This window comes from Drosophila sulfurigaster, chromosome X (assembly GCF_023558435.1).
Source record: "Drosophila sulfurigaster albostrigata strain 15112-1811.04 chromosome X, ASM2355843v2, whole genome shotgun sequence".
NCBI classification, from domain to species: domain Eukaryota; kingdom Metazoa; phylum Arthropoda; class Insecta; order Diptera; family Drosophilidae; genus Drosophila; species Drosophila sulfurigaster.
The window spans coordinates 27,937,980-27,964,716 of record NC_084885.1 but is presented as its reverse complement, the minus strand read 5'-3'; the positions used below and the strand labels follow the sequence as shown (position 1 = coordinate 27,964,716).

General features: G+C 32.5%; 1 protein-coding gene across 4 annotated transcripts in view; it reads left to right on the top strand.

Annotated features, from left to right (window-relative positions):
- LOC133849395 (teneurin-a) overlaps positions 1-26,737 on the top strand; it is a 348,228-nt gene that overhangs the window by 126,773 nt on the left and 194,718 nt on the right. For all 4 annotated transcript variants that reach the window (XM_062285443.1, XM_062285444.1, XM_062285445.1 and 1 more), the window contains exons 3-5: positions 367-998; positions 10,245-11,162; positions 13,502-13,574. In XM_062285443.1, coding sequence (XP_062141427.1) covers positions 686-998; positions 10,245-11,162; positions 13,502-13,574 — 1,304 coding nt within the window. In that variant the 5' untranslated portion in view covers positions 367-685. The remainder of the gene's footprint in view (positions 1-366; positions 999-10,244; positions 11,163-13,501; positions 13,575-26,737) is intronic.

Below are 26,737 nucleotides of genomic sequence, written 5' to 3'. Positions count from 1 at the left end.
GTACCAAATTAATATACCAAAAATAATACTAAAACACTCGTGCGTGTCACGCGCTCATCTCAGACACGCAGCTCAATCTTTGCTCTCAATGGGCGACAGGTTGAAGGTGGGAGGATGTGGCAAAGGGAAGTGGGTGGGAACGGGAAGGGAACGGAACGGAACGAGAAGGGGAAGGGGAAGGGGAAAGGGAAGTCAGAAGGTCGCCGGCTGCTATTTATTTTCATTTTCGTGCATTTATGGTTTTATCTCTCTATCTGTTGCCCTCACACTCACACTCACACTCTCACTCACTCTCTCTCTCTTGCTCTTACATTTTGTGCGCTACACTCGACTCATGCTGACACTTTGTCGTTTTTATCGTTTCAGCGTTAATTCGGTTAAGCACTTAAAGCGTCCTCGTCAGCAGCAGCATCAGGAGGAGGAGAAGGAAGAGGAGGACGAATCGGAGTTGGTAGTTGTGGTGGGCTGTTAAAGAGAGCTTGCTGGATTGAGGGTCAGCAGCTGTCCCAATGTGGCCCAGACATAAGGGCACACAAATTGCGACGCACAGCAAGTTACGTGCATAGTTCAATTGAAGGTGAATTCCAACTAAACGAGCCAGCGACACAAAATCTTGAAACGAAGACAAAACAACAGGAAAGCAGAACAGGCAACAGAAAAGAAACAAAACGAAACAAACTTCAACATGTCCAGCAGCCATTCAGGCACAATTGGCCGTAAACGCGTTGGCAGCGGCAGCGCAGTTGGCAGCGATTTTTACTACAGCAGCAGCAGCGGCGGCGGTGGAGGTGGCTCAATCGGTGGCGGTGGCATTGGCGGTGGCATCGGCGGTGGCGGTGAGCAGCTGCGTCGACAGCGCTCAGCAGAATGGCACAGCCATCGACATGGACATGGATATGGCAGCAGCAGCGAAGATGAATATCAAAATACCGCCCAGGCAACGGCCTTTGATACCCAGCTGTTGGCTCAGCTGCTGTTGCAGAGTCAGCAATTGGCAAGTGAGTACACTGACAAAAAATACGTTCTAATATCAAGTCTTGGTACTAAGAATTCTAGTCTCAAAAGTGCGTGAAGAATATGTTAAAAAACACATCTTGATTTCAAGAACATTTAATATAAGAACCAAGTTCTTATTAAAAGAAGAAATAATCATAATAATAATAGTAATAATAATAATAATAATAATAATAATAATAATAATAATAATAATAATAATAATAATAATAATAATAATAATAATAATAATAATAATAATAATAATAATAATAATAATAATAATAATAATAATAATAATAATAATATATATATATAATATATATATATATATATATATATATAATAATAATAATAAATAAAATTAGATCTCAAAAGTGCCTGAAGAACATGAAAATCCTAATATTGGAAAACACATCTTGATTTCAATCACATTTAATATAAGAACCAAGTTTTTATTAATAGAAGAACTAATCCCAATAATAATAAATAAAACTTGGTTCTAAAAGTTGTTCAAGAACATGAAAATATGACACCCAAGTTCTTAAAAATAAAATGAAATAATCATAATAATAATAATAATAATAATAATAATAATAATAATAATAATAATAATAATAATAATAATAATATAATATATAATAATAATAATAATAATAATAATAATAATAATATATATATATATATATAATATATATAATAATAATATATATATATATATATATATATATATATAATAATAAATAAAATTAGATCTAAAAAGTGTCTGAAGAACATGAAACCAAGTTTTTATTAATAGAAGAACTAATCATATAAATAATAAATAAAACTTGGTTCTAAAAGTTCTTCAAGAACATGAAAATCTTCTTTTTCTATTCTTAATTTCAAGAACATTTAATATGAGACCCAAGTTCTTAAAAATAAAATGAAATAATCATAATAATAATAAAGTGCGTCGAGGACATGAAATTGCTAACATTAGAAAACACATCTCAAGAACATTTGATATAACACCAAGTTCTTATCAATAAGAAGAAAAAACGATAATAATAATAATCAAAATTTGGTCTTAAAAGTGTGTCAAGCATATGAAAATTCTAAGGTTAGAAAACACATCTTCATTTAAAGCACATTTAATATAAGAACCAGGTTCTTATTAATAGAAGAACTAATTCCAATAATAATAAATGAAATTTGGTCTTAAAAGTGCGTGAAGAACATTTCTTCATTTCAAGCATAGTTAATATAAGAACCAAGTTCTTATTAATACGAAGAAAAAACCATAATAATAATAAATGAAATTTGGTCTTAAAAGTGTGTCAAGCATATGAAAATTCTAAGGTTAGAAAACACATCTTCATTTAAAGCACATTTTATATAAGACCCAAGCTTGTATTAATAAAAAGAAAAAATCTTATAGTTTTAACACCAAAAATCTTATTATAAGATATCAAAAAAATATTATATCTCTGGCGGAATTTGTTGCGTTCTTACACTATTAATAGTGAAGAAACATAAACTGAAACAATTTTAAAAATAAGTCAAGGTTATTCTTAAAGCTCTTGATAAACACTATTTTTAGAGCTAAGATTGATTTTAGGAACTGTTTCTGTTTTACAATAAAATTTAGAAATTCGTGAATTTTTTGGTTTTTAGTATGAATTCATTCATTTTTGCAATTATCTTAAAATAATTCCGAAATCATTCTTAGCTTTAATTAAGGTGTTAATCAAGAGTTTTGAGATTCATCTTTAGTCAAAATAAGAAAAAATGTTTTAATATATATTTTTTTTACTCGACAGGGAGTTACCCATATTTATTATTTTACTAATTTATGATTTTATTCTCAATTAAATGTTGAGCACTTTACTTTCGAAATTTTTATCATCGATTCGTTCAGCTTTTGAAACCAAGACTTAGACTTAGACTTTAATTGAGAATGTTTTGCGACAGCTCGACTAACGAAGCTATGAAAGAAAACACTTTAATCTAGATAAAAACTTTATAGGAATTTCGATAGATTACACAATTTTGTAACCCAAATCCAGAATTTTTGATCTTCGTTTGAAAATTTGGCATTTCTTAGTTTTCTTCTAGTTGAGAAATTTTTCTTAATGTTATCTTATTTCAAGAACACAATTTTTAAGACGAATGTTTTTGATTTTAGAACTTGTTTTTTTTTTGTTGAGTGTATAATACACGCACATTCTCATCCTACCTCACACACACACACACACACACACACACACATCCTTGACTGCACACACAAATTGTTATTGTGTTTCGTCGTTGTTTGCTGGGTTTATAAGTCAAGTCAAAGCCACTAAATATTCATTATTTTATTTAATTGAATTATTCAGTGGTCAACTGATCCACGTCATCCCCCTCCCCCTTCCCCTCTTTCACCACTCTCCTCTCGTAGACGGGCTCAAGGATAACGAACAGCAGGACAACAGTCAATTGAGCCACGTCTTGTTATTGCTCTTCATACAGAAGGTAGCTTAGTTTGTGCACAGCATTTGACATAATTGAAGAATACACTTAAGACGTAGAATTGAAGATTTGACTTCAAATTGATTTCATTAAAAACAACAGCTTTGATCCTTTGTGTAACATTAAAGCTAGCAATAATATATCTACCTTTATTTAAGTTGTCAACAAACTGCAGACAACTATTTTGCATAGCTGCTACTAAAAATTTGATTAATAAACTCAAATTAAGAGAGAGAAACAAAAAAAACAAAGTTAATACTTACTTTATGGTTAATCGAACATATAAAAGTAAACGCAAAAAACAATAGGCAACCCATTTTTTCGCATATAAATTTAAAAGCTATGAAAATAAAGTGTTTGAAGGCATTTTTTTATTATTATTATTGATTCGAAAAACTGCATATGAAATTTAAAATATATTTCAAATATCGGATATTATCGCCATATAAATAGGCAAAGAATGTGAGTTCATATTTTTCAATGGTGTGGCCATAAATTGTTTGGTTTTTGGTGAAATTTCCATGCCAAATTTAGGCACATAAAGCTTGCTGAAAACGGTCACTCTAAAATTTGTGAAACTTCGAAAATATGTAACTTTTTCAAAAGTCATTTACAGCGCATAAAAATTAAAAGCAATTTTAAGTTTATATATTATTTTATTAAAACTTTCAACTAAATATAAACACAAATATTGTTTATTTGACAGCAATAATATAAACCGGAAAAAATTAAAAATTCGATTAAAAAATTACTCAAAAGAAAACAAAGTCAAAAAATGTTTTCCACTTCATTTTTAAGCACAAATCTTGAATTGTTTGTTTAGCAATAAATGAAAAATTCAATTGATAGTTGCTAAATTTTTTACAAGCATAGATTTAGTTATTTAAAATCGAATCGATAGCCGTCACTTTTTTGAGCCATTTACAAGCATTTTTTATGTATTGCATAGTTTTGCATTTTGTGAAAAGTGAAAAACGCCATCAGAATTGATTTATTCATCATTGGCGCATATTCTGTGTGAAGTGCAGTGTAAAAGGCAAAAGCTTAATTGAGACCTGTTAACTGGGTATGCGATAGTCGATCAACGCCTGGCTAATACAATTGTTGTTTGTTTTTTTACTTTTTTTTTTGGCGTTTTTTCCATTCTTTCACTCTATTTCGGCTTTGGCTCTGATTGGATTCAATGCTCTTGCCATGCGATGCGATGCGATGCGAAGTGAAGCGACGCGACAGGATTGGATTGCATTGCATTGATGGGTTTTGTGTTTTTTTTTTTTTTTTTTTTCGTGTTTTTGGGTGAGGAATGGAGAGAGGAGCTTTTGTGGCCGCTTGGGCTCATTTCATTGAACACAAAACCACTTGACATTTTGTAGCTGACGGCGGGTCAACCAACAATTTTTGGCCCCGTTTTTTCGGCATTTTCATTTACCTTTCTTCACATCGAATACCCTGTAAAGCAACGTAATGGGCGGCAAAGTTAGAATTTATCTATTTGCACTCTCAATCAATCAATCTAACTAGTCAGTTCATATACTTTCCTTTCTATTCAATTCACACATTGAATTGCACTCTCAATCAGTCTGTCAATCACGAGTAGTTAAAATATTTCATCAGTTCATTGGTCAATAATAATCTTTTAATAAAACAATCAAATTTGTTAAAAAAAATTACTTTTTGTGTTCCCAATCATTCTGTCAATCAAACAATCTAATCAATCACTTATTAAATACAGAATTTCAACACTTATTCCAATCAATATATTCATTAATTGCACAAATATCTTTTGATACTCTCAATCTGTCTGTCAATCATGCAATTGAATCATTCAGTACATCATTCATTCAATCGTTTATTGAAATTTTTCATTACATTATGCAGTCAATCACTAATTAACGAAGTTTCTCAATCATTCAACTCAACTCAACTCACCCTCAAATTGTGGTAAATCAACTAGTCAATCAACATATATGTTAGTCAGGCAACAAACAAGAGACGACTGGCTCAATCAACAATCATTCAGTCATTCAATCAATCAGTTACTCAAAAAACTCCAATAATTATCTAGCTTAAGAAATATTTTTATGAGTTTTATTAATTTCGAGGTAATTTCATATGGAAATTTGTTCAATCAAAAGTCAATCAAATCGTCAATCAAATTTTTAAGCAGCATATTTAATAACGTAATAATGCATAAAGTTACATATGTAATATGGCAAAAAATAAAAGAAGTATTCTTGCTCAATCAACAATCAATCAGTCCTTCAATCAATCAGTTACTTAAAAACTCAAATAATTATCTCGTTTATCAAGGGTTTTTTTTTTTTAAGTTCAAGCTAATTTCAAATGGAAACTCTCAATCAAGAATCAATCATACCGTCAATCACCTTACAAAGTTGCATATTTGATAAGGTAATACAACATTTTATTAAGGAGCATGTGTAACATGGCAAAACCACAAAAATTCTTGCTCAATCAACAATCAATCAGTCCTTCAATCAAGCTGGTTCTCAATAAACTCAAATAATTGACAATGCTATCACTAATCGCAAGAGTTTTATGAAATTTAAGCCATAGATACTTGCTCAATCAATGATGAATCAGCCCATCAATCAAATTAGAAATCAATCTAAGTTTTATGGCAGTCAAGTTACCCGCTCAATCATTTAGTTTTCATAGGGTATTCGCTGGTTATTTACTGCCCACAAGCGAAGCATTCGCTTTTGTTTCGCCATCACACATTTGTTCCACGGATTTCAATTCGATTTCCATGCTATGCAACTAGACAAAAGACTGATGCAGAATTCCAAAAACCCGAATCCGAATCCGAAACTGAAACTATTGCTACAAAAAATTAAAGTACTAAAGAACTTTATTCTTTTGTTTTTTTTTTTATAAATGTAATGAAAAGTTTAGAGCATTTAATTATAGCGATTGAAGACGCGGATGGAGATTAAGTAACTGTGTGCTGTGGGCTTCAATTCAATTACGAGTCGAAGAATGAGAATGAGAATGAGACGTGAGGGTGGCATAAGAGATGGAGGGGGAGGAGGGAGTAAAGAGGGGGGCAGCTACTCACAGAGTGAACGCCTAATCGAAGCATAAAACGCAAATCGCCGCCTGCTGCGCAAATTTTTATGTTCCCATTGCATTCGGTGTGCTTCCTCCCCCTCTCTCTCTCTCTCTTCTGTATTTCTCTCACTCCCACTCGGTGTGTAGCTTTTATTGTCTGTTAATATTTAATGCAATTTACGATTCATTTTTTACAACCTCATAACTTTGGGTGCCCGTTGTTGGCAAATGCCGCCGCTCTGGGGAGTGATTGTTGCTCTTTTCTCCCTCTCTCTCTATCTCTCTCTCTCTTTTTATTGTTCTCTGTCCTTCTCTGTCTCTTTCACTTTCAGTCTGTGGGCAAATCTCTGTTGGGACTTGCTGCTAAATCTAAATCTGTCAAGACCCCCGAGGGAGTTATTGAAAGGTCAACTAAACACGTAGTCTGCACTCCTCTCTGGCAATAGTTTATTTCATTTTGTGTCGAGTCTGGGAATGCATTAAAACGAGCAACGAGCAGACCTGTTGAAAGCAATTCAACTGTCAGCAAGCATCCCATTGAATTTGTTAGTTTACATTCTTTTGCAATTGATATGCTTTGCTTTTTGGACTAGATATTAGAATAGAGGTTAACTGAAGCGAAAGCTGAAAAACAAAGCAAATCGCACAAATGTTGAACTAAAAAACTAAACTAAATTATTAAACCTGCACTAAACTATGATCTTTGTAGTACAGCAAATAATGTTTAATTCTATTTTCAACATTTTTTAATAATACATAGATCAATTTTGTGCCGATGTTTTCAGTTTAGACTTTTCTATTAATAAGTTGTTCCAAAAAGAGTCAAACAAGTTTCTAATGTCGTATGTTTCCTGCAATTATTATATTTTTCCACTATTTTATAAAATATTTTAGAAATGTTGTAGCCTTACTCTGAAAAAAAGGTTCCAAAATCAAGATTTTGCTCTCAGTGTAAAGAATTTTAATCTATTAAGTGTGTCAAGCACTCGGAAACATTCGATAGAATTTCAAGCTATTTTTTGTAAGAGAAAACTAAAAAAAAGGTACCTAGTAAACATATAAAAAAATACTAAAATTTAAAAATAGAATACAAAATATACCAGATTGCCAACAGACGGATTTTGAGATACCTACTACCAAGTTTTAATAATAACAATTCTTAAAACAGCATACTGAAAAAATACTAAAATATACCAAAGTTGTTGTTTGATATGTCAATATATTATTGTATTGAAAATATACCGTATAATACAAAATATACCGAAATCATTGCTTGGTATATCAATATACTATTGCATTGAAAATACACCGAAGACAACAAAATATACCATTCTGTAAATTAGTATCCAATATACCGTAGACATCAAAATATACCAGATTATCAACCGATCTCTAACGAAGCTCTTATTATATTGATATACTATTACGTTGCAAATATACCGTAGAGTCAATAATATACTGAAGTCTTTGAATGGTATATCAATATACTATTGAATTCAAAATATATCATAGACTACAAAATATACCATACTGTCAATTGATCTCTCCACCAAACCTATATAAGTATAAGTAGTTGACAAAATATGCCAACCAAAATATATTAACCAAACTTATTACATTGATATACTAGTATTACGTTGCAAATATACCGTAATACCGTATAATTAGTTTTCCTTTGACTATACAAATTATGCAATTTGAACTATTTGATTATTTAGTAAGCAATCAGTTGTTAGGTAGAGGTGGAGAACTATCGATAGTCTGCGCCATCGATAGTGATTGATAGTTTCCATAAACTATCGACTATCGACGATAGCAAGGAAAATCTCTCGTCGATAGTTGTCGATAGTGCAGTAAAAGAAAATAATGTAATTAGTTTTAAAAAAAAATCCCATATTTGTTTAAAGTATGAGAGTATAAAATTTATCTAAAAATAATAAATAATTATTATTCAAAGATGATTTTTTATGTTTTAGGTTTACCTTAACTGCTATTTATATATTTATTTCAACCGTCCTGTTTTGATGAAGACCCTCTGCGACTCTACGGGGAGATTGCGGGTATACAAAGAAATTTGAGAAAATATCGACCACTATCGACGATTGCGATTAGCCACTATCGAGAGATAGTGGCCAACCATCGATAGTGCCGATAGTGCCATCGATAGTTCTCCACATCTATTGTTAGGACCTTTTCTTCTCCCCCATCTCTGTCCAAGTAATGAATTCCATTGACATTAAGTTCTTTAAGCTATTCCTTATCCATTCTAAAGTAATTACTACAACTCAATATCCCTCTCTCTCTCTCTCTCTCTCTCCCTTTCGGACTCTCCATCGACAGTCCCGATAGTGATATCGATAGTTCTCCACCTCTATTGTTAGGACCTTTTCTTCTCCCCCATCTCTGGCCAAGCAATGAATTCCATTGTCTTTAAGTTCTTTAAGCTATTCCTTATCCATTCTAAAGTAATTACTACAACTCAATATCCCTCTCTCTCTCTCTCTCTCTCTCTCGCTTTCTTGTGGACTCTCCATCGATAGTCCCGATAGTGCCATCGATAGTTCTCCACCTCTATTGTTAGGACCTTTTCTTCTCCCCCATCTCTGGCCAAGCAATGAATTCCATTGTCTTTAAGTTCTTTAAGCTATTCCTTATCCATTCTAAAGTAATTACTACAACTCAATATCCCTCTCTCTCTCTCTCTCTCTCTCTCGCTTTCTTGTGGACTCTCCATCGATAGTCCCGATAGTGCCATCGATAGTTCTCCACCTCTATTGTTAGGACCTTTTCTTCTCCCCCATCTCTGGCCAAGCAATGAATTCCATTGTCTTTAAGTTCTTTAAGCTATTCCTTATCCATTCTAAAGTAATTACTACAACTCAATATTCCTCTCTCTCTCGCTCTCTCTCTCTCTCTTTCTTTTGGACTCTCCATCGATAGTGGCGATAGTGCCGATAGTGCCATCGATAGTTCTCCACATCTATTGTTAAGACCTTTTCTTCTCCCCCATCTCTGGCCAAGCAATGAATTCCATTGACTTTAAGTTCTTTAAGCTATTCCTTATCCATTCTAAAGTAATTACTACAACTCAATATCCCTCTCTCTCTCTCTCTCTATCTCTATTTCGGACTCTCCATCGATAGTCCCGATAGTGCCATCGATAGTTCTCCACCTCTATTGTTAGGACCTTTTCTTCTCCCCCATCTCTGGCCAAGCAATGAATTCCATTGACTTTAAGTTCTTTAAGCTATTCCTTATCCATTTTAAAGTAATTACTACAACTCAATATCCCTCTCTCTCTCTCTCTCTATCTCTATTTCGGACTCTCCATCGATAGTCCCGATAGTGCCATCGATAGTTCTCCACCTCTATTGTTAGGACCTTTTCTTCTCCCCCATCTCTGGCCAAGCAATGAATTCCATTGACTTTAAGTTCTTTAAGCTATTCCTTATCCATTCTAAAGTAATTACTACAACTCAATATCCCTCTCTCTCTCTCTTTCTTTCTCTTTCGGACTCTCCATCGATAGTCCCGATAGTCCCATCGATAGTTCTCCACCTCTATTGTTAGGACCTTTTCTTCTCGCCCAATTCCATTGTCTTTAAGTTCTTTCAGCTATTCCTTATCCATTCTAAAGTAATTACTACAACTCAATATTCCTCTCTCTCTCTCTTTCGCACTCTCTTTAGGCATGGAGCATTACAATTCGGACTGCGAGCCAGAATATTTGCGTCAGCGCAAACGCGACGCGCGTCGCAGCGAAGACAACAACCTCGAGGTGACTTATGCGCAGCCGCATCAGCAGCGTCCCTCTGCCGCTGCCTCTGCCGCTGCCTCTGCCGCTGCCGCTGCGACGTCATCGGGATCGCCGCTAAAGCTGGCAACGTTGTCGTCGAGCACAACAACGACAACAGGCAGCCAGAAATATCAAACGAACGCAAATTTGGGACTTTTTCCCAACAGCAGCAGCAGCAGCAGCACGCTGACTGCAGCAGCAGTGGCAGCGGCAGCGACGTCAACGTCAGCAGCGACGCGCAGCACAAATCCCTTCCTCAACGCCAAGTACAACAGCACAATGGACGACGCTGCTTTGGAGTCAGCGGCAGCGGCAGCAACGCCAAGCAGCGCTTATTTGCTGCCAGCGTCGGCGTCGTCGTCGACGGCAGCGTCGAGCAGTCAGCGCAGTCAGCGCAGCGGCGCCGCACGCAACACATTGAATCGATTGAGCGGCATGACAAGCTCCAGCAGCGGCACCTCCGCCCTCTCCGTCAATCGCAGCGATTCGTTGCGCGACAAAACGCAACAATTGCTCGCTGCCGCAGCCGCCGTTGCAGCGACGTCGAAGCCAGCAGCAGCAGCAGCAGCAACCACGACAGCGGCAGCGGCAGCGCTGCAGTTACAGCAGCAGCAGCAGAGCGATGATGGCGGCGGGCTGAGCAGCGGGGGGGAATCGGAACCGCCGCCAGAGCCAGCGCCGCCTGAGATTCCCCCACGCACTCAATCGCTGTTGATGTCCTTGCGCAAGCATTCCGAATACAAGCTCAAGTACGAGGAGAAGGGGGACCAAAAGCACGAGGAATTCATTCCGACCAGCCAACTCCAGAAGGGTGAGTACCATCTAAAGTATCACTAAAAGTACCAAATGCAACACTCAGAAGTACAAAACTTAAAAGTACCAACAAAAGTACCAAAAGTAACTAACAGAACTAAGAGGAAAAGTACCTAAATTAAAACGTAAAAGTACAAAAAAAGTAGCGAAACTAGCACTGATAAGTACCCAAAGCAAAAGTACGTAAATTAAAACATTAAGTGACACATTAAGTGTACCAAATGTAACACTCAAAAGTACAAAACTTAAAAGTACCAACAAAAGTACCAAGAGTACTAAGTGTTCTAAGAGGAAAAGTACCTAAATTAAAACGTAAAAGTACAAAAAAAAAGTAGCGAAACTAGCACTCAAAAGTACCCAAAGCAAAAGTACGTAAATTAAAACATTAAGTGACACATTAAGTGTACCAAATGTAACACTCAAAAGTACAAAACTTAAAAGTACCAACAAAAGTACCAAAAGTAACACTGAAAAGTACGAAGATTAAAAGTACCAAGAGTACTAACAGAACTAAGAGGAAAAGTACCTAAATTAAAACGTAAAAGTACAAAAAAAGTAGCGAAACTAGCACTGAAAAGTACCCAAAGCAAAAGTACGTAAATTAAAACATTAAGTGTCACTAAAAGTACCAAATGCAACACTCAAAAGTACAAAACTTAAAAGTACCAACAAAAGTACCAAAATTAACACTGAAAAGTACGAAGATTAAAAGTACCAACAAAAGTACCAAGATTACCAACAGTACTAAGACGAAAAGTACCTAAATTAAAACGTAAAAGTACAAAAAAAGTAGCGAAACTAGCACTGAAAAGTACCGAAAGCAAAAGTACGTAAATTAAAACATTAAGTGACACATTAAATGTACCAAATGTAACACTCAAAAGTACAAAACTTAAAAGTACCAACAAAAGTACCAAAAGTAACACTGAAAAGTGCGAAGATTAAAAGTGCCTAAATTAAAAAGTAAAAGTACCAAATAAAATAGTTTAACTGACACTGAAAAGTACAAACAAGCAAATTACCTAAATTAAAGCTAAACAATACCAAACAAAATACCGAAACTAACACTGAAAAGTAGTAAAAGCAATAGGGCCTAAATAAATTTTGAAGAGTACCTTAATTTACAACTTAAAGTACTAAAAGCAAATGTACCTAAAATGAAAACTTAAAAGTACCACTCAATACAACGAAACTGTCACAAATGAGGACCTAAAATGAAAACTTAAAAGTATTAAACAAAGTACCGAAACTTACATTAACAAGTACTACAAGAAACATTATTTAAATTAAAACTTGAAAGTACCATACGAAACCAACACTGACTAGTACCAAAAGGTAAAGTCCCTAAATCCACATTGAAAAGTACCTAAATAAACACTGAAGAGTACAATTCAAATGACAACATTGCATAGTAAAGCATGTAGAAATTACCAAATATAAATTAAAATTATTGTTATTATTAAATCATTGATTGCAAATTAATTTATAGCCTAACGTAAATCTACAAGCGCTAGTTGCTTTGGCCTTTGACCAACATTAACAAGTAAAATGACTAAAAAGATGAGCACCTTCAAAGTGTCAAACATAAAATTACTTCAATGATAACTAAAAAGTACCACTAAAATGACTGCAGTGAAAAGTACCCTACATGCAGAGTAGTACTTACAAAGTACCAACTAAAAATACACCTGCTAAGTGTCTGCGAATTTCCCTTTAAAGAAGTCCCACCAAATGTCCTTCAGCAAAAGCTTTGCTTGACAGCAGCTTTTGGCACAAATGTTCAGCGCAAGCAGCTGTTATACTTAACATTACAGCAAAATGTTAACTGCCTTAGCCATGTTAATGATTAACATAACAGTGCGCTGTGATATGGTAACATAACAGCGTGTTAATCTGTTAATGACGTCAACTTCAACTGCAACTGTTAAGCAGTTGAACAGTGTTCAACGCTTTGCTTAACTTCAACCAACGATTGAATAAAAAAAAAAATTGAACGTAGCCTGAATAAAGTTCATTAAAGTTATTTACTTAAATTTGAATATTCAAGTATTTAAAATAAAAATAATTTCTTCAATTCAATAAGATTTTGTATTTATTTTAAGCTATAATAAAATAAACAAATACATAAATAATATTAAATAATCAAAAAGAAAAACAAAAGTTATGAAAAATAAAATCCATAAATAAAATAAAATATTTAAAAAGAAATTCAAAATATATGAAGAAAATATATGAAAATAATTTTAGTAATAAACAAATTTTATATTAAATTGTTAAATGAGATGTCATTATTTATTTTATCTTTTTCTTTGCTCTTTTCTTTTCATTATCTAATAGATTATATTATCAGCGATAATCTTCGCACAGTGGAGCAACAATTAAAACCCATTTCTCCAGGCGATTCTCAGGGGTAAGTGATGAATTCCATTTAAATTCTTAGATCTATTTCATAGAACTCAGTTACTCGGTGTTGAGGCAGGGCTAAGTTTGTAAAATATAAATTATAATTATTTAATTATAGATATATGAAATAATTTATCAACTTTAGGTATTTATATTGCAATCTTTTATATTCTACTTAATAATATAAAAATTTCACGAAAGTCAAAGTAAATGAACTGAACTTGAAAATAAAATATTTTAAAGATTTTGGAGTCGGAGACGAAAGTTTTGATCTATATAAAAAATTACAAAATATGTGAAATATAAAAAAATAAGAAAATATAATATTTTTCGAAATACTGAAATCTAAAAAAATTTTTCTTTCTTCTGGATTTTTAACACCATATAAAATCGATGCACCGATTTATATATAAATTGAAAAAAAATATATATTTCTTGATATCTTGATAAAATATATATTGAACTGATTTTAATATTGTGATGAAACTTTATTTAAAAAATATGTATGGGGGAAAAACTCTTCCAAAAATTGCCTGGCAAATATTCTGAATATTGTATTTCAAAATATTGAAATTCTAAAATCCTAAAATGATGAAATTATCTCGTTGGATATTGATTAAAATTTCTCTTTCATTATTTTTTAAATTTGTCCTACAACTATTACGATTATTGAAAACTCTTAAAAACAACTTTAAAAAGATTCTTAAAAAAATTCTTATGAAATTACGAAACTGAAAACAAAATATTCAAATCCAAAAATGTGTCTTACTTGCATTGATTTTTCGGAAACTTTCTTTATAATATTCTTGAAAATATTATGAATATTTTCTTTCAAAATGTATTTAGTTTTTAATCTTTAACGGAAAAGGTGAAAATCGCTCCCATAAAAAGAATTATAATTCGTTGGATGTTCGGGAAACTTTCTTTATAAAATATGCTTGAAAATTGTCTTTCTAATATTTCGATTATTTTATTTCGAAACATTTTAAAGATATCTTAAGAAATGCGTTGAAAATAGTTGTGAAAATTGTGTTTGATTTGGCTTTTTTATATTTTTAAATTGTGTGAAAAAGTGTTTTTTCTTAATCTTAAATTCAAAAATGTGTGTAATTTTTTAATCTTTAAGCAAAAAGATGAAATAGGGTCTTTTAAAATGTTTATTTGTTGGTGTTGAGGAAACTCTCTTTATAAAATTCATTCACGATTATTATATTTATATTTCATATTACGATTATTTTATTTCTAATCACTTTAAATATATCGTTGATGTTGAGGAAATTTCCTTTATAAAATATGACGATTAGTTTCTTTCTAAACACTTTAAAGATATCTTAAGAAATGCGTTGAAAATAGTTGTGAAAATTGTGTTTGATTTTGCTTTTTTATATTTTTAAATTGTGTGAAAAAGTGTTTTTTTTTAATACTTAAATTCAAAAATGTGTGTTACTTTTTAATCTTTAAGCAAAAAGATGAAATAGGGTCTTTTAAAATGTTTATTTGTTGGTGTTGAGGAAACTCTCTTTATAAAATTCATTCACGATTATTATATTTATATTTCATATTACGATTATTTTATTTCTAATCACTTTAAATATATCTACTGAAATGCGTTATAAAAATTGATTATTATTCATTGATGTTGAGGAAATTTCCTTTATAAAATATGACGATTAGTTTCTTTCTAAACACTTTAAAGATATCTAAAGAAAGTTGTGAAAATTGTGTTTGGTTTGGTTTGAAATGCTAAGTCGAAAGATTCGTTGTGCTTTGTGGACTTTGGCAACCGCAGAAGCGCAGCAAAACGCCGTTGAATGCGCGTTATCTGTGGCATGTGGCATGTGGCAAGTGGCAAGTGGCATGTGGCAGGCAACAGGCAAGTTGTGTGTTTGCCACCGAAAACTGACCACAAAATAAAAACGAGAGAGAGAGAGAGAAGAGGAAGAAGCAGATTCAAAGATGGTGAAAGAATTGTGTGAGGCATGTGGCATGTGGCACGTTGCACGTTGCATGTTGCTGTTGTCGCTTTGCTCTCTAATCTGCGTGCGGCGCAGTCGAGTCGAGTTGTTGTTGTTGCTGTTTTTCCTGTTGTCTCCGCTCCGCTTTGATGCTCGTGTTACGAATCTCGTGGGCGTGGCACTAGGGAGGGGGAAGGGGAGAGGGAGGGGAACTTGCAACGTTGCAGCAACAGCAGCAACAAAGTAAAGCGAGCCGCATGTTAACGGCAATTAAATCCGCAAATGGTTGCACATTGGCAGCAGCAACAGCAGCAGCCACTTGCCTCCCCCTCTCACCCCTCTCTCTTCCCCTCACTCCACCCCCTTTAACTCTTCCTCTTCTTCGCTCGCTGTCTGTGCGAAACTCCATTGTAAAATCCACGACAGACGCCGCAGCAAAAGCCGCAGCAACAGCGACTCCCCAAAACTTCAAAATGGCTGCCACACGCACCCCTCTTACCCCCCATCTCTTGCACCCCCCCTGCACCCCTCTATCTTGCAGCTGGCTGTTGTCCTCGGCCTGACGTTGGCAAAAGATGTCCGTAGCATTTTGTGGTTTTGTAAGCGGCTTTCGCTTCGCATTTTGTTTGCGCTTCTCATCGGTCATCCTCCTCCCTCCTCCCTCCTGCCTCCCCCTCTTCCACTCTCCCTCTCTCTGCGTTGCACCTTGTGCGTGTGTGTTTGTTGGGCCTTTGGCTGCCACCTGCTGCGCACCGTCTACACAGAGAGAAACAATTTAGATTGAAATAAGGTCGATTGAAGATTCTTGATTTACGTTTTTTTCGATCTTAAAAAAACAATCTTGAAATAAGAATTTTAGGTTGCAACCATCTTAAATCCAAATTTGTATGCTTAAATTCCATTTCAACATTTTGAGATTAAAATTTCGATGCAAGAATGTTTTTGAAAAGTAGATTGAAAAAACGTTGATTGAAGATTCTTGATTTCAGATTTCTTTCGATCTTGAAAAAAAAAACAATCTTGAAATAAGAATTTTAGGCTGAAACCATCTTAAATCAAGATTTTTATGCTTAAATTCCATTTCAACATTTTGAGATTAAAATTTCGATGCAAGAAAGTTTTTGAAAAGTAGATTGAAAAAAGGTCGATTGAGGATTCTTGATTTAAGTTTTTTTCGATCTTGAAAAAAAAAAACAATCTTGAAATAAGAATTTTAGGCTGAAACCATCTTAAATCAAGATTTTTATCCTTAAATTCCATTTCAACATTTTGAGATTAAAATTTCGATGCAAGAAAGTTTTTGAAAAGTAGATTGAAAAAAGGTCGATTGAGGATTCTTGATTTAAGTTTTTTTCGATCTTGAAAAAAAAAACAATCTTGAAATAAGAATTTTAGGCTGAAACCATCTTAAATCAAGATTTTTATGCTTAAATTCCATTTCAACATTTTGAGATTAAAATTTCGATGCAAGAAAGTTTTTGAAAAGTAGATTGAAAAATTTAGATTGAAAAAAGGTTGATTGAAGATTCTTGATTTAAGTTTTTTTCGATCTTGAAAAAAAAAAAACAATCTTGAAATAAGAATTTTAGGCTGAAATCATCGTAAATCAAGATTTTTATGCTTAGTTTCAACATTTTGAGATTAAAATTTCGATGCAAGAAAGTTTTTGAAAAGTAGATTGAAAAAAGGTCGATTGAAGATTCTTGATTTCAGTTTTTTTCGATCTTGAAAAAAAAAAAACAATCTTGAAATAAGAATTTTAGGCTGAAATCATCTTAAATCAAGATTTTTATGCTTAGTTTCAACAATTTGAGAATAAAATTTCGATGAAAGAATATTTTTTAGAAAAGTAGATTCCAAAATCTTAATTGAATATTTTTTCCAACTTAAGAAAAAACAAATCTTGAAATTGAGATTTTTAGGTTGAAAAATCTTAAATCAAGATTATATTTTTGGATTAAAAACATTTTATTTTAAAATTAAAATCTTGAAGAATGTTTTATTCTAGATTCAAAAGTACATTGCAAATGTTGATTTAAAATTGTTTGCTCTTAAAAAATATCATTTTGTTCTTGTTTCGTAAAATGTTCTTTACCTTTAATAATTATTATTATTATTTATTTTTTTATTTGAAACAATCTAAATTTAAGATTCTTTGATCTGGACTTAAGATTTTGACTTCTTGGTTCAATATTGAGATTTTTCCATTTTTGATATAGAATTATAATCTTGAATTTCAAGAATAAGCCATCTAAATTTTTTGTAAGTTTTTGATTTTGATTTAAGAATAAAACTTTTTGGTTCAATTTTGACATTAAACAATCTTCATTTAAGATTTTATTCTTGATTTTAGTACGTTTTTCTTTCAGTGATTACAAAATATATTTTTGATATTTTTAATTTCAATTTAGAAACTTATTCTTGAATTTGAAGAATGACATTTTAATAGGCATTTAAGAATATAAATGTTGTGTAGTTAAAATTCGATTGAAGATTTGATTCTTAATGTTCTTGATGCTCGTTTTTTCTCTCAGTGTACATGTGCAGCAGCATAATTAAAGAACTCACTAGCAGATTACGTGGTTTTATCGCTACCCGATTCCCCTTTTAACCTCGTCTTTCTCTCTCTCTCACTCGCTGTCTCCCTCACTCTTTCACTCGCTGTCTCCCTCTCTCTTTCTTGGCATTGGATTTGCCTCAGGTTGCCTCTGAGTTGGCTGCTTCTTTGGCCTCTCATCTCGTCTCATTCATTCAGCCAGCTTTTTCTCTTCTGCTTCTCTCGATTGTGTATTGAGTGTGTGTTAAGTGTGTGTGTCTGTGTGTGTGTTAAGTGTGTGTGTGTGTGTGTGTGTGCGTGTCTTAACATAAGTATGTGTGTAGCTGCATCTGCGACTTTGCTTACTCAAAGGATTCAACGTAAACGTTTCATGTGTAGCAAATTTTCTACATCAACGCCGCTAATGCACAGCTAATGATTTGCTTCTTGTGGCTAGAGTGAGACAGCAACAGTAGGGAGAATAGTGAGAGCGAGACAGAGATAGTTAGAGTGTTAGTTAGTAGAAAGTGTGAAGGAAGTTGGTGGGGGAGTCAAAGGGAATTTAAGTGCGGCTTGCAAAACAACTGCTTCAACTTTTTGTTGTTCTTTCTCTCTCTCTCTCTCTCTCTCTCTCTCACTCGCACACACAACATTGCCCAGTTCATGCTGTCTCCTTCTTGCACACGCACAAACAATGTGAAGAAGACGTCGAGAAGGCAACTAAAGCAGCGAATTTACAACTCGATCAATTTCGATAAATTATCGTTACTATCGATAACTTCTCTCGATAACTCGATAACAGAAAACTTTTTATTTACTTGTAATTACTGCTTCTGCATTTGAGCTGCTGCTACAAACTAATTGAGAAACAAAAGTAAATTAAACTGTTGTTGTTATCGATACTATCGATAAATGTTAGCCACATTTTTATTTTGAATTAATTCAATTGTTAATAATTTTATTTTTATTACAATTACCAAAAATGCAAATAAATTAGAGAACTATTTCACTTAAACTTAAACTATAGTTGTTATCGCAACTATCGATAAATACCATATATACATTTATATTTTGAATCAATGCCTGTTATTTTGTTTATTGTTAGTTTTTATTGAAACTACTTCAATAGCACATAAATTAATAAAAATGTTCCACCATTACTTAAACTAAAACTTATTATCGAGACTATCGATAAATGTGATCTCCATTTTTATTATTAATTTATATCTTATTGCGACTACTTCAATAGCAAATAAACTAATAAAATATTCCACTACGACTTAAAATGCATTTGTTATCGAAACTATCGATAACTGTCAAACTAGACTTTTTATCGAACAAAGCTTGACAAATTTTCAAACGCAGTCAGCTGCTTCAAACAAGTTATTTGCCCACTCGATTTGCAGGCGTTTAAAGTTCAACTAAAATTATCGATAGTAAACAGTGCTGCTAGTTTCCTCAAAATAATCGATTAGTTTGACAATTGGCAAGCTTTTTTGTATGAATTATTAGTTTCCATTAATCAAACAGCTATTAAAAAAGGAATTCATTAACTGATTTCCCATTAGCGACAACTATCGATAGTAAATAGTAACTATAACTAATAATCGATATAGCTAAAGAGTTAATTTAACGACTTAATAACTAAGAATATTGCCTTAAGTGTAGAGCAACTTTTGTTAGCAGCATTTCAAGTTTGTAAGCGAAGAAAAAGGTGATCGATAGTTTAGTCCAATTAATGTTATCGATTAGTTTGTGTGCTGGCAGCTGCGGCATGTCAACTGCCAGTTGCTGTGGCATGCAACCGCAAGGAGGCACCTAGACGATGGGGGCGTTGGGGGCGTGGCAAGCAGCAGCGTGCAAGCGACAGCCTAAGACATCGATTGACAGCGAGGCTAAAACTTAACACACAGACACACACACACAGCTTCACATTTTGACCAAAGAAGAGGGGCGGATGAAGAGTGGAGAAAGGGGGCGAGAAGGGGAAGGAGACAGAGATGAGTCCTTTGCAGTGTCGTTGACAGTCGTCATGCGCAGCTACTTAGATGGACATAAAATTATGATTACAGCAAATACCACATGTCACAGCTAAAGGCACTGGTCGGGCACTGGGGCAAAAGGGAGTAGTTGCAAGCTGGAGAGAGAGAGAGAGAGAAAGAGAGAGAGAGCAACCCCCCGTCGACCCCCCTTCCACTGAATGCAGTCAATAACCGAGCCTCAGACTAACGACCATTGCCATGGATTACACTAAAAATATAACAGCAGCAAAAAAAATAGAAAAACTGCGACAGCGAATGGAGTACACGACTTGAAGATACCCTGTACTTTAAAGCAGAAAAATATATTTAAGTAGAACAACAACAACAATTCTGAAAATAATTCAATTAAATGAAGAACATATTGGAACAGAAATTTTCTACAGTGAAATTTTTCAACGGATTTGAATTCTGTAACTTTAATAGTTGTAAATAATAAATAAAATAAAAACGGAAATTCATTAAATATTATAATATAAATACAAACAAAAATTATAATATAATACAAATTAAATGAAACATTATACTAAAAAAAATAATAATAAATAGAGCCCACAAAATAACTTTCTATATTCTAAAAGTTTTTTTTTTTATAAATTTAGAAAATTTATTACCCGATGAACAATCAATTTAGTAATCAATTTCAATAATTTGTTCATTTTTATGACATTCCCGTAACTTTAATAGTTATAAATTAAAATTGAAGTAAAAAATTAACAAATATCAATGAAATATTATAATATATGAATAAATAATAATAATTTTCATAATTTTAATATAACTATTAAAATGAAATGTCTATTTAAAAATTTAAAAAAATTAAATAAAATATTACAATACATATACAAGTATTAATAAATAGTGCCCACAAAATAACTTTCTATATTCTAAAAGTTTTTTTTATAAATTTGGAAAATTTATTACCCGATAATAATTTGTATTTTTTGTGTGATATTTCCGTAACTTTAAAAGTTATAAATTACAATTAAAATAAACTTAAAACGGAAATTAAATAAAATATTTCAATTTCCGTTTCTTTAATAGTTAAAAATTAATATTAAAATACAAATTTATTTTAATTTTGAATAAAAAACTATATTACACAAAAGTGCTCAAGTAAGAATTTTGTGTATACTAGAGAACTTTAAAATTTGTTGAAACTTTCTGAGCAAATATTTGTAATAATAACTTTCAGATGTGCTCAAGAAATTTTGTACATTTCTTTATTGATTAAAGATATTTGGAATGCTTTTTAGTTAGCCTTTAACAGATGTGAAACATTTTATATTGCCAGCAAAAAAATGTTTCCAAAAAACTTAATTACTTAATTCACTAAAAGAAAGAAATTCCGTAGAATGGAAATGATTTGAAATTGATATAAAATTGCAGCTTAAAATCGATCGTTTAAAATGAGTTGGATTTGGAATCCATATCGATGTAAAGCTATTCTTAAGTTTACCCCCCTTGGGATATGCTTTATTGTGTAGGGTATCATAAAAAACGAGGAAGAGAGAGAGAGAGAGAGGGAGGGAGGAGGAAGAGATGGAGAAGCGGCGACGAAAACGAATCCCAAAGTAATTCATTACAATAAGCTCACGAATGTGCCATAAAAATCGCGTGAGATAGACATAGAGTCCACGCTTCGTATACGTAATGTGGCAAGCATCGGAAAGGGAAAGGAAGGGAAGGGAAGGAGACAGATGGGAGGTGGAGGGAAGAGCAAGAGAATTGTGTATGTGGAAAAGCATCTGCGGACTAAGGATGAAAAGTGTCGCTGACATGGGAGAGAAAGAGTGAAAGAGAGAGAGAGAGAAAGAGAGAGAGACAGGGTCGAGTAGTTGTCGGGCAAGTTAATACACTCTTCCAGATATATATCCCAACTGTATTCTATTTATATATCCATTTCCTTTCCTCGATTTCCTCTCTCTCTCTCTCTCTCGCTCGGTTTTTTTTTTGATTGAAAGCCTTGCACTCGAAGCATGAAATTGGCAATTCGAATCGTTTTAGCTGTAAACTTTCGTGCCTGCTCCCCACGAAACTGCAATTGTTATTGTCCTTGCCAGAGAGAGAGAGAGAGAGAGAGAGAGAGTGGGAGAGAGAGAGCAACAAAACTGTCGATGGCCTAGCTTGTGGCATTAATAAGACATTTCTTTGGATTAGCCGACTTTTTTCTGTGTGTCTCGTTTATTTCGCTTTTTTGTGCTTCACTCGCTGAAATGGTTCATCGACTGTCAACTGACATTCAACTGCATTCAATTCGCTTTCAATTTACATTTACTGCCACACATTACTACTATATTATAGCTAGCAATTAATTTCGCTTTTTTTTTCGATAAATTTAATTGTGTCTTTTTATGACATTTTCTTAATAAACTTCAGATTCAATTGAATTCAACTTATTTGGAATTTAATAAAAGTTATTTGATGAATGAAACTATCGATAGTAAACTGTCAATAACAAATTAAGAAATATTCGATTATTTTTAACAAATTAACAGGCTTCTCTTCATAAATATTTACGCATTGTGTTTCACTGAACAAAACAGCTCCAAAAAAAAAAAAGTTAATTAACTGACTTAAGATGTGTAGAAACTATCGATAGTAAACAGTAAATAATTTAATTAATATCCTTTCATTCACTTAAGAGCAACCAAATTTCATTAAATTTAAACAAATCTGTCAAATTTTAAGAAAGAAAGAACATTTCAGCGTTACATTTCTCTAAGTCAAATAACTATTAAAAAATGAATTAATTAGCTGGTTGAAGATTTGCGAAAACTATCGATATTACTATCGTCATAATTTATATTATAACTATTTCTTAACTACTTTAGAATATATCATTTTATGAAATTTCTTAAATAAATTTCAAATTCAATTGATTTCTATTTAACACAAACTATTTATCAAATGTATTTAAACTCTTGCAGTTTGAAGTTTAGCAAAAACTATCGATAATAAAAAGTGCTGCCAATTTTTACGAAATATTCGATTATTTTTGACAATTATGAGGATTCCTTTAAGGGATATTTAAGCATTAAGTATCTCTTAATCAAACAACTATTAAAAGTAGAATTGGTTTACTGATTTAAGATTTGCAAAAACTATCGATAGTAAACAACAATATTTTCTATTATTATAAATAATAGAAATAATACTTTAACTACCTAATCATTAAGCTTAGCTTGTATTTTCATAAAGATTAGCGAGTTTTTTTCTGCTTTCCGTTTTCTTTATTTATTATTTGTTGTTGTTATTTATTATTGATATTTCTTAAATATAATATATATATATTTCTTTAAATTTTTACTTATGTACTTGTTTTGTTTTTTACTGCCCGTTGAATTGATTTATGTTTTGTTTGATTTGTTGTTTCGGTTGTTTGTTTTTTAGAAACGCCTCCGTAATGTAATTTTTTGGTAAATTTTTTTTTTGGGTTGGGGAATTAAAATATCGTAAGATATTTCTTTTCAGTTGAAAATATCATTGGCAGCTCGTTAACGGTTGAAAGTCGAAGTTGCAAGTTGAGTTTGTTGTTTTTTCTCTGACTTTTCCAATGTTGTTGTTGCTGTTGCTGTGGAAGTTGCGAAGGCGGCAGAAGGCAAACAGCAGGCGAAGAAGATTCACGCTGACAGCTGAAGATGTATGATGGAAATTAATAAAAACAAGCGTAAACACTTAAAAGGCGCTCCTTCCTCTCGCTTTTGAGTGACTCAATCGACTTTAACTCTTCTCCCTTTCTCTCTCTCTCTCTCTCTCTCTGTCTCTTTCTATCTTTCTTTGTCTACTCACCTTTCGAATCCGTTGACTCAATTGTCTGTGGAGTAATTGAAAACAATCATTAAGAACAACAAAAAAAAGTAAAAGAAAAATTTATACTTCGCTCCCTCTCTCTCCCTCTCTCTCTCTCTCTCGCTTTATGTGTATCACTTAATTATAACTGTACACACATCCATAGTTTGTATTTCAACTCTGTGGGATACTCGCATTTGATCGTCTCACTTTCAGAAAAATGCTCTAAAAGAGCATGATCAAAATGTGGCAGAGCTGAAAATGTTTAAACTTAAAACAATATTTAACTTTGAGTCTATAAAATTGAAGCTTAAATTAAATTTGAAGCAATTCCTAAATATGGATTGATGATAATCTAATTGAAAAAAGTATTTATTTGATAAATACATAAAACTCGAATTAAGATTTTAAAACGCTCAAGTTTCATTTAACCAAGTAAGACAGGCGGTATAATTCTTAAAATATACCGAATAATATACTGCAAAAAGACTAAAATATATTAAATGATATTTTCGGTATATTGACACAACACTGCATTAAAAATATACCATTAAATAAAAAATATACCATAGAGTGCAAAATATACCAGATTTGCAACCAAAGCAACCATAGAAAAAAAGCGTTTTTCTCCATACAAAATAACTTCAAACTTTTTTTGCGATATCAACCAAATTTTTAGGAATTATAAGGACTATACTTATTATTATACGTACCAAACTTAATGTTTAAAGTATTTTTAGTAAATTTGATAGCTTGTGTTTTATTAGTCTCTTAATTTAATGGTCTAAACACAGGCAGAATATTCAATGAATAAATTCTTTAGAATGTGCAAAACTTCAATAACTCGTTGAAAATTTTAAGTTTATTTTATTAACATTGACTTATAAATAAAGTGACACGATTCAAATGCGATTTCCACAACAGAATTCTGTACTTTTCGATTTTCCAATTAAAAGAATATAAAATACAGGGTCTATTGCTGTCGAGAATTCTTTGACATCTTTAAAGATTAACTGGTCTTCTTCAACTTCCTCTTCTTCTTCATCTTCTTCTTCTTCTTCTTCTTCATCTTCCTCTTCCTCTTCTTTTTCTTCACCTTTTTCTCCTTCATCTTCCTCTTCTTCTATATCTAAATCAACATTGATTCCTCCTCTCCGCATTAAATAAATATAAAGTACAGGGTCTCTTGCTGTCGAGTATGCTTTTACTTCTTTAAATGAGATTAATTCGACTTCTTTTTCTTCTTCCTCTTCGTCTTCTATATCTAAATCAACATTGATTCCTCCTCTCCGCATTGAAAGAGGATAAAGTACACGGTCTCTTGCTGTCGAGTATGCTTTGGCTTTACTTTAATTAATTAGATAAGTTTTGCTGGGTTTCTTCATCTTCTTTTTCTTCTTCTTCATCTTCTTCATCTTCCTCTTTTTCTTCATATTCTTCTTCTTCACCTTTTTCTCCTTCATCTTCCTCTTCTTCTACATCTAAATCAACAGCGATATTCTCCTCCGCATTGAAAGAGATTAAAGTACAGGGTCTCTCGCTGTCGAGTATGCTTTTACTTCTTTAAAGGAGATTAATTGGGTTCTTCTTCCTCTTCCTCTTCCTCTTCCTCTTCCTCTTCTTCTTCATCTTCCTCTTCTTCTACATCTGAATCAACATCGATTCCTCCTCTTCGCATTAAAAGAATATAAAGTACAGGGTCTCTTGCTGTCGAGTATGCTCTTTAGCTATGTTTCTCGCATTGTTCGCGCACTTCATTAAAGGAGTTTTGTTGGGTTTCTTCTTCATCTTCTTCTTCTTCTTCGGCGTCCAGCTGCGTCGACTGCGATGCTCCCCTCCGTATTATTTATTTCTTTATTAATTATTTTTGGTGCCCTTTCAACTTGTTGCTCTATCAACACACACTCGGGATTTAGTTTCAATCTGATTTGCATAATTCTTGAGTTCTTTGCTTGCCTCGACTTTTCGTATTTTGTATTCGCAATTAGCTCAAGTAATTCCCTCCCTCTCTCTCTCTCTTTCTCTGGAGTGGTCTCAATTCTCTCGATTCTCGTGTAATTATCTTCAATTGTTTAATCGCCCACTGATTTGGCTTAATTACAGACAAATTAGCCAGGCAGCAAATTGAAATTGAATTTGCAACAGTTGTGGGAAAATGGAGAAACAAATAAAAAAAACAGAAAAAAAGTTGCATTCAACTTGCAATTTTCAATTGAACTTTATCGATTTTTAATTACTGCGCTAAATTGAAAGCCAAATTGAAAAGAGTTACGAACAGAAGCAACAACAAAAAATCAACTGTTGAAATTATGCTTATTTAATGCTTCAATTCAGCATATTAAAAATGGCATTTTGCATTTTGCAGTTTCAGTTTTCTTCTTCCCAATTGAAGCCAATTGAATTGAACTGTAAATTGTTCAATCATTAAAAAAATTAAAACAAAATTCATAATTTAAGCATTGCAAAATTGAAGATAAAGTTTAAACAGAATTTTATTTCAACTAAATTTTGCCTCTTCAAATTGTTTTGAAAAATATTCAAATTTCATATTGTTAGCCATATTTTAAATTAAATTTGAACTAAATTATGAAAGTGATTGAATAAATAATTGAAATAAATTAGACAGAATGATTTAATGACGGCATTAAAATAAAAATTTAAATTACAAATAAAATAAAAAAAATTTAAATTTAAAAATAAATATTAAAACTAAAAAAATCAATTTAATTCAAAAATAAAAAATTAAATTTAATATTAAATCTTTAAGAACCAAATTTAAATTAAAAAACAAAAATTTCAATTTTGAAAACTACATTTAAATCTAAAAAATAATAATAAATTATAATTT